The 9358-nt window shown below is 62.0% G+C and overlaps 1 protein-coding gene across 1 annotated transcript; it reads left to right on the plus strand.

The window, feature by feature from the left end:
- The first annotated feature begins 247 nt into the window (after positions 1 to 247).
- Positions 248 to 5253, plus strand: UTS2R (urotensin 2 receptor). The gene is made up of 2 exons (XM_003931624.4): positions 248 to 451; positions 2691 to 5253. Exon 2 carries the CDS (start codon positions 2773 to 2775, stop codon positions 3949 to 3951), a length of 1179 nt encoding a protein of 392 aa, XP_003931673.2. The 5' UTR covers positions 248 to 451; positions 2691 to 2772; the 3' UTR covers positions 3952 to 5253.
- Positions 5254 to 9358: the final 4105 nt, after the last annotated feature.

Below are 9358 nucleotides of genomic sequence, written 5' to 3' on the forward strand. Positions count from 1 at the left end.
TGAGAACCCGAGAGGGGCTGCGGGGTCGGCCTCAGGGCAGCAGGGCTGGAGGCAGCGCCGCTCTGCAGACGCGAGACCCGCCCGGAGCCCTCCGAGGGCAGCGCCGCCTCCCAGGGCCCCCAGCGCTGTCCTCCTCGAGCGTCCGCTGCCCTCTGGGGCCGCCGTGGCCCGGGGTTATTTTAATACCGGGCGCTGGCGCGGGGCCGCGGCGCATTCCCAGCTGGCAGCGGGCAGGTGGCGGCGGCGCAGGGACTCGGCGCGGGGCGCGGCTTTGGTGGCGGGACCGGCGGGCGGGCACCCCTGCCCCATGCGCTCTGGGAGCCGAGGCCGCGGCGGAGTCCCTCGCGCCGACAGGGGAGCGCGCTTCGGAACGTTCCCCGCGGCCCCTCTGCGAGAGGAGTTTGGAGCCGGGCTCGGCGGGCAGGTCTGGAGGCTCCGTGACCGGAGGCAGGTGGGTCTCCCGCGGGGAATGCGGGACCGAGGAGAGCCCGCGAGGCCTGTGCCCTTCGGGGCCCTCCGCAGGGCTGGGCGGGGGCTTCGGGGCCTGACCCCACCCTGGGCGCTGGGAGCGGGGTCTATCGAGGCGGTCGCTCCGGCGCCATGGACCTTTCGGCCCCTCGCCTTCCCTCCTGACGACCCTGGAGCGCGGCCCGGCGCGGTCACTACCTACTGCCCGCGACTCGGACTCCCGCGCGTCTGGGGAGCCCGGTGGCTCCTCGGCTTTTGCGCCGTCCCATGGGTGAGGGTTCTGGAAATGCCCCGCGTGGGAGCAGCAACAGGGTGAGGGTCCTCTGGACAGATGGAGCTGGGAGCTGCCGGGCTTGGAGGGAAAGGGCGAGCAGGGCACATTTCCAGGCCAACGCTAGGCCCCCAGCGCCCGACCCGTTGATGCCGCCCCACCCCAGCCAAGACTGCTCCCTGCGCGTCAGTGTTCTGCCTAAATCCAGCATGGCGCATGGGATCGGGCAAGCTCCTGTGTCTGCTGCTTCTGCTCAGCACCGCCCTGTGAGTTTCATCCGGGCTGCCGACCCCAGCGGTGACTCCTTCTTCACTGGCTTGGTGTCACAATCTGCTTGCCCCTCCACTGGGGACATTCGAGCTGTTCCCAGCTTCTTAGGAGTAAAGCTGCCCCAAACTTTGCACGCTTGTCTTTTTCTGGACGTTGGCAGTCCTTTGTCTAGGGTACAAACCTAAGAGTGGAATTGCTGGGTGAGAAGGTATAGAAGGTATAGACTCGGTCAACTCTGCACCTGTCAGCAGCTTTCCAAAGCCGGGCGCTGTCCACTTCCCAGCAACAGGAAACAGCGAGGCCAGCTCCTCTGCAGACCCCACGCCTGCTGCCAAGGATGTCTGCCTTCTCACGGGTTCACCCTTGTGAGCACTCAGGGGCTCCTGGGCCGTGATTGGCATTTCCCGGCTTGTGGGCCACTCGGTGTCCTTTTCTGCAGAGTACCTGGGCAGGGTTTTGGTCTCTTTTTTCCAAATGGGCAGTTTGTCTTTTCCTTACTAATTTGCAGTTCTTCTCTATATTTTTGTTGCTAGCTCTTGGTCTGATCTATGGTGCCCCCCCCCACCGCTTTTTTTAAGATGAAGTCTCACTTTGTTGTCCAGGCTGGAGTGCAGTGTTGCAATCTTGATCTTGGCTCACCACAGCCTCCGTCTACCAGGTTCAAACAATTCTCCTGCCCCAGGCTTCTAAGTAGCTGGGATTACAGGCATGCACCACTATGCCTGGCTAATTTTTGTATTTTTTAGTAAAGACAGAGGGCTTTGGGGATGTTGGCCAGGCTGGTCTCGAAATCCAGACCTCAGGTGATCCACTTGCCTTGGCCTCCCAAAGTGCTGGGATTGCAGGTGTGAGCCACCGCGCCCGGCCTCATATGTTTTCTGATGACCTCCTAGCCTGTGGCTTGTAATTCGGCTTTCTTGGTAAAGTTACCAATTTTAATGAGACCCATTTGCCCAGTCTTTTATTGCAAGTGTTTTTTGTCCATTTTTTAAGAAACCTTTTCCCACCCAGGGCCATGCCGGTATTCCCGTTTTCTTCCGGAACTTTGACTGAATGATTGATTTAACCTTTCACACTTAGGCCTGCAATCCATCTTGAATTCATTTCCCTGTATGAGAAATGGAGACGGCAGAGCCCTTCCCCTCCTTACCTTACATGTTTTTCTGTTTGAACTTTTAAAGTCAGCAGCTACTAGTTTTACAATCTGAAGGAAACATTTTTTAAAATGTACAAGTGAAATAAGAGAAAGGACTCCGGGGTAAGTGAGCCCCACCTGTGCGCAGACAAGAAAGTTAAGGCCTGAGTGGGGCAGTGGGTAGGCAGGGCAGAGCCCAGGACTCCCAGCTCTGTCCGCTGCTGGCCTCTGCCCCAGGGGCTGCCCTCCTGTGTTCTGGTTTTCAGAAAGCCCAGTAGATCCCAGAGGCCATGGGACCCATATCGAGGTGGGGCAGGGGATCCTGCTGGGGCATGCATGAGATTGGGGGTGGGGTCAGCTTGTCTGGTGGGGCTTGAGTCCTCCTGCAGAGCTGGTGGCTTTGAGAGTCCTCAGCAGTCAGAGAGCACTGGGGAGCCCCGTCCCTCTGCAGCCCATGTGACTGTGGGAACAGGGCTGTCACAGTGGCCTCGCGGGAGTGGAAGGGGGTGCCTGACTTGCATCTTTAACAGGCCTCTTTTCCCACAGGCCAAGCTGGTTGCCCACAGGTGCCCCCACCTTGTCTCAGGAAGTGGACACCAAGTCCTGAGCCCATCCCAAGGGGTCAGAGATGGCGCTGACCCCCGAGTCCCCAAGCAGCTTCCCTGGGCTGGCTGACACCAGCAGCTCTGTGCCTGAGCCGCCTGGTGGCCCCAATGCAACCCTCAACAGCTCCTGGGCCAGCCCGACGGAGCCCAGCTCCCTGGAGGACCTGGTGGCCACGGGCACCATTGGGGCGCTATTGTCGGCCATAGGTGTGGTGGGCGTGGTGGGCAATGCCTACACACTGGTGGTCACCTGCCGCTCCCTGCGCGCTGTGGCCTCCATGTACGTCTACGTGGTCAACCTGGCACTAGCCGACCTGCTCTATCTGCTCAGCATCCCTTTTATCGTGGCCACCTACGTCACCAAGGAGTGGCACTTCGGGGACGTGGGCTGCCGTGTGCTCTTCAGCCTGGACTTCCTGACCATGCACGCCAGCATCTTCACGCTGACCGTCATGAGCAGCGAGCGCTACGCCGCGGTGCTGCGGCCGCTGGACACCGTGCGGCGCTCCAAGGGCTACCGCAAGCTGCTGGCGCTGGGCACCTGGCTGCTGGCGCTGCTGCTGACGCTGCCCGTGACGCTGGCCATGCGGCTGGTGCGCCGGGGCCCCAAGAGCCTGTGCCTGCCGGCCTGGGGCCCGCGCGCCCACCGCGCCTACCTGACGCTGCTCTTCGCCACCAGCATCGCGGGGCCGGGGCTGCTCATCGGGCTGCTCTACGCGCGCCTGGCCCGCGCCTACCGACGCTCACAGCGCGCCTCCTTCAAGCGGGCCCGGCGGCCGGGGGCGCGCGCGCTGCGCCTGGTGCTGGGCATCGTGCTGCTCTTCTGGGCCTGCTTCCTGCCCTTCTGGCTGTGGCAGCTGCTCGCCCAGTACCGCGAGGCCCCGCTGGCGCCGCGGACGGCGCGCATCGTCAACTACCTGACCACCTGCCTCACCTACGGCAACAGCTGCGCCAACCCGTTCCTCTACACGCTGCTCACCAGGAACTACCGCGACCACCTGCGCGGCCGCCCGCGGGGCCCGGGGAGCGGGGGAGGCCGGGGGCCGCTTCCCTTCCCGCAGCCCCGAGCCCGCCCCCCGCGCGGTTCGGGCCTTTCCCTGTCCTCCTGCAGCCCACAGCCCACCGAGAGCCTCGTGCTGGGCCCGGCGGCCCCGGCGGCCCCGGCCAGGTCTGTGCCCGAGGGTCCCAGGGCTTCTGCGTGAGCACCCGGAGGGGCGGCCGGAGTCCAGGCGGGCACGCGCCCCAAAGCCGCGGGCACTCCCGAGTCCCCGACTCCCAACGCAGGCCCTGCCCCACTTCCTCAGTCCCCTTCCAGAAATATCCCGCTGGCTTCTCCTCAGCACCCTCCGCCCGATGCCCCGAAGCACCCACCCGCCTCCCTGGGAATCTCCTGGAGGCTCCACCCAGTCCCGGCTTCCGGAGTTCGTGGCTTCGTCCCGGAGGGCGGCAGGCGCCAGTGCCCAGCCGTGTGGAGACCGTGGCACGGGCCGGGACACTCCTCTCAGCCAGTGGCCCCGCAGCTCGCGTCCCTGCCTGTGTGGCTCCATCCCTTGTGGCTTCGTCGCGGGAACAAAAAACCCTGAGCTGGCATCCATGCCCTGCCTCAGCGCCGGGATGCCACGTCTGAGGAGTGGGAGAATCCGCCGGCAGGATCCCCAGGACCACCTGCAGCTCACGGAGGAGCCTGTGGGTCTGGCTGGGGTGCAGGTGCACCTGCCTTTGAGGTCTGTGCAGGCGGCTGGTCTGGCACCTGATGTGAAGAGGGGAAGGTGGCCAGGAGGGGCGGCTCCGGCAGCGTGGGCTGAGGGGTGGAGCAGGAAGGCACTGCCCGGCAAAGGCCTCAGGCTTCAGGTGCAAAAAGCAAGTGTCCAGCCAAGGCCGCTGGCCGGACCCGCGGGCCCCCAGCCTCCCACCCACATCGGGCTCAGGTCTTATCAGGAATGGAATCCAGACCCCCGCTCACAGCACCCTTGGCAGTCTCTGCCCCACTCACCCCTCACTGCCTCCTGGACAGACTCTTGCCCCTGCTCCCAGCTTGGCCGACCATCCTCTCTCTGGCAACCGCTCCCCTCCAGCCCCCACCTGAGCCCCAGATCCTGCACAGCCTCCCCCAGCCTGGCCTCCCCTCTCCACCCCATGGCCATGCCCAGGCTCCCAGCCCCTTGGGGCTCCGTCTGAACACTAGGGTGGGGTCATGCCCGCCCCTCCGTGGAGTGAGCATAGCTCTGCCAGCAGCAGGACTGTCACAGGCGTTGGGAAGGAGTATGCAGCTGTTGTCCCCAGGGCGTCCGGGAAGAGGTGCTGTGCCTACAGGTCTCTCCTGGAGTTAAGAGAGTGCTCTGGATCTAGACGCTGGTGACTGGGCAATGCTGTGATGAACCAGGGCCACAGAACTGTGCACTGAAATGTGGCTAACATGGCGCATTCCGCCATGAGTGTTTTACCTTAAAAAGATCCCACTCCCGACCTTGCTCCTCTGTGAAAATCAAAATAGAGATTGATGTATGTCCCACTCCTGAATACATGTAAAATTTGTGCTAAAGTATCTTCTATGAAAATGGTTTATAATCTGTAGATTGTAATTATCTGGGAGATGGCTTACATGTAAAATCCCATCTTTGGGTTGTGGGAATTTTGCTTTCTCCAAATAAATCTGATCATTAAAGTTCAGGAAAAAAAGAAGAAAGAAACAGCAAGTTGCAGGCAACTCTGTGGAGGGCGGGGCAGGGCTGCTTGAAGCCCCTTCCAGAGGCTCCCAGGAGCCGCCCCAGCCTCACGCCCTCGCAGCCTCTCTGCTGCAGAAGCAGAGTTTTGGGGATTGGGGGTGCTTTCTCTTTCACAACCGCAGCCCGATTCCTAAAGCTGCTGTCTTTGTAGAGAAGCAAAATTAAAATTAAACATCAGACAGCCAGGCACTGACACACAGACTTGGCTGCAGCCCGGACGGCGGGGCAGCAGGACATGGGGAAACCCCACGCTTCTCTGGAAGGGCCCCCAGGTCTCCAGAGCCAAGAAGCTCCAACCCAGGAGGGGCCCTGCAGCCCCCACACTCCAGAGAAGACCACCCCAGTGCCACCCTCCACCCTTCCATCTGGGTTTGGAGGAGAGGGTGGATGGCCCCCACGGCATGGGGCACCGTTGCTGGAGTTGACCACGCATGTGTCTACAGCCACAGGTATCCTCCTCCATGATGTCAGCACAGGGTGATGCGGGCAGAGCTTCAGGGCAGGGCTGGGTGATGTGCAGAGAAGGGTTGCAAGCGAACGCATGTGCATGTGAGTGTGGCTGAGGGAAACTCCTGGATAAAAGAGAAAACGAAACAAGGGTGAACGACTCAGGGACAGGAGAGGAATTTAAATGAAACGAAGTCATGGACTCTGAGAAACCGGAGCGGCCAGGCTTTCAGGAAGCCGGGAAAAGCCACCATAAAACAAAGAGCAGCAGAGGCGGGGAAGGGAGACCTGGAGACCAAAGCCCTCCCTAGAAGGCTGGCAGATGGCACTGCATGCCCTCCGGGAGGAGCAGCTGGTTCCAGGAGGGACTCCCCCAGCCCTGACCCCCACTCTCCTTTGCAACGCCTCTTATTAAAGAACTGAGAAGACTCAGAGGCGGGCACACACAGCACAGTGTGCCCCAGAGCACAGCGAGGACGTTCTCTGCGGAGCCCACTTCTCCTGCCTGGGTGTGAGGCAGCAGTGGGTGCCCCTGTACAGCCCCCAGACCCCCACCCCCTGCTCATCAACACGTCATCAAGTCACCATGTGCCATGCCCCCGCATGACCCCTGCTGGCCTGCACCCAGCACCACAACTGCCTTCCACCCTGGGGGCCTCCATAAGCAATGACGTCAGTGACAAGTAGCTCTGTAAGGAACAGCACTGGCCCCCTCAGAATACCCATGCTCCCACACATCACTGCACTCACACCCACACCCACTCACACACACCACTGCAGACACACCCACACGCACTCACACACCCACTCACACACACACCACTGCAGATTTACACCTACACCCACTCACACCCACAACTGCAGACTCACCCACACCCACTCACACACACACCACTGCAGACACACACACCACTGCAGATTTACACCTACACCCACACACACTCACACCACTGCAGACACACCCACGCCCACTCACACACCGCTGCAGACACACCCGCTCAGGCATGCACGCCACCACGTGGACACGCCTGTGCCTCAGCCGGCCTCCCCGCGCCCACCCCCTGCCCCACTCCCCGCACCCACAGCCCAGCGCAGGGCAGCGGAGAGGCCGTCAGGGCCTGCGGGTGGTCTGTGGGGTCACAGTCCTAAGCTCCCGCGCGCCTCGCCCGGTCTGCTGACCCCTCCCCGCCCAGAGGCTGGACACTTGCGGGGACCCCGCCAGGCCCTCGGACACGCTGCGGCCCCGCAAGGCTGTGGGGCTGCCGAGGTCCGTTCGGTCCAGCCTGGCCGCGACGACGTGAAGGTCCAGGGGGCAGCCCCGGCGAGAGGGACCTCGGGGCGCGGGCAGGGCCGGCAGCAGCGAGCGCGCGGGGACAGGACCTGACGGCGACCGCGGCTTCAGCGCGTGGGTGCTGCGGTTCCGAGGCGACAACGTTACGGAGACGCAGCCCCCGGGGAGCCACCGTGGAAAGCCGGTCCCCGGCCTGGAGGAGCCGCCGGCCAGCGCCGCAGCAAGGCGAGGGCTCTCCGGGCGGCTCCGGGGGCCAGTCAGGGTCTTTCCTAAGGGGGGGCGCGGCGGGGGCGAGGCTGGAACCCCAAATGCACAGGGCGGCCCTGGCGGGAGGCCCCTCCCCACCCCGAGCCGCCTCGGTCACCCGGAGGTGCGCGGGGCCGAGGTTTGCCTGGGCCCGGCGGATCCTCCACCGCGCGGGGTCCCCCAGCCGGGCCTGGCAGCCGCCTGCGCCCCCCGCGCATTTCCCGGGCTCTGCCGGGAGCGCCTGGCCTCGGGCTGCAGGGGTGAGGCCCGCCGCGCTCCGGGCTCTCGGGGCGACGCTTGTTTTCCTTTCCCGCTCCTGGTGCTGCGGGGAATTTGGGGGCTCCCCACGCGTTTGAGGAGCAGCTGCGCGTGTGGAGGAGACGACTCGGGGGGCGGAGGGCGCCCTGTCCCAGGGCCCGAGCGGGGCACCCCGGGAGGCGGAATGCGGGGAGCGGGCAGCCCGGCCTGGACCCGGAGCCGAGGGGGCCACGGTGGGCGCAGCTGGGCTCCGACCTCCGCTCCAGTCAGCGCTGGGGTGGCCCCAAGCCCCTCGGGGTCCCTTTGCCTGATCTGGGGCCACGGAACGTGGGAGAGAACTGGAAAAACGTCCTGCGGTTCTAGAAAAACAGTGAAGGCAGCAGAAACGCAAAGGGACGAAGGCCCAGCCTCACGGCCAGGTGGGCGCACTGGGGAATGAGCCGGAGACCAGAGGGCTCGGGCCGGGGACCAGGCTCAGCCCAGGCGGGGCTCAGCCCCCGGGGAAAGGGCGGTGAAGACAGCGCCGTAAAACCCAGGTGGAATTTTACAGGTAAATGCTATAAAATCACAGTGAGTGAAGGGGACGTCGCCGTGAATCTATTCCGAAATGAGAGGCAGGGGCCGGTGTCGGGGCTCATTCCTGCTCCTGCAATCCCAGCACTTTGGGAGGCAGAGGTGAACAGATCACCTGAGGTCAGGAGTTCCAGACCAGCCTGGCCAACACGGTGAAACCCCGTCTCTACTAAAAATACACAAATTAGCCAGGTGTGGTGGCACGTGCCTGTAATCCCAGCTACTCGGGAGGCCGAGGCAGGAGAATCGCTTGAACCCAGGAGGCGGAAATTGCAGTGAGGCAAGATCATGCCATTGCACCCCAGCCTGGGCGACAGAGCGAGACTCCGTCTCAAAAAAAGAAAAATAAAAGAGAAACAGAAAGTGTATTGAAAGTATGACCTAGCACCTAGAACCCTCAGGGACAGAGTGAGAAATGTGATTTCAGGAGTCAGAATTCCGAGGCAGGAAAGGTGGCTCAACATCAAAGCCGTGACCACGCTCTGCTGTGACTCTTCCCCAGCAATTTCACTTCCAGGATTTCATCTGAAATTTAAAAATCAGACGTGGATCAAGACGTATGCACAAAGGTGCTCGCTTCAGCATGACTTTATAAACCAAAGGCACCGTGGAATGTTCCACGGTTGCTAAACAGATTATGGTGTGAGCAGTGGAGGCTTTTGTGTGTCTTCATAGAATAGCAACGCTCTGTTCTGAAGTGTCCTTTACGGGACAGATCCAGGGGCTGGCGGCCAGTGAGGGGAACTGGAAAGCGAAACCCAGTGACTTCATTCCAGGTTTCGTTTGAACAAACAAGAACGTGTGTGTCTGGGTGGTGAGAGCGGTGTTTCGCGTGAGGCTGTGTGTGACTGTGACTCTTGTGTGTGCACACCTGGGTGTGCAGGTGTGTGTGGGCGCGTGTGTGTGTGTGTATGCATCAAAGCTCAACAAGGACACTTTAAAACAGCAGCAATGTTAACCCTTGGAGGGAAATTTTAGGGAATTTTTTTGTCTGTTTTTTTTTTTACTTTTTATACTTTTGATTCTTTTCCAGATTTCTCCCAAAGGGCACACACAGCTTTAAAATCA

This window comes from Saimiri boliviensis, chromosome 17, assembly GCF_048565385.1.
Source record: "Saimiri boliviensis isolate mSaiBol1 chromosome 17, mSaiBol1.pri, whole genome shotgun sequence".
Taxonomy (NCBI): domain Eukaryota; kingdom Metazoa; phylum Chordata; class Mammalia; order Primates; family Cebidae; genus Saimiri; species Saimiri boliviensis.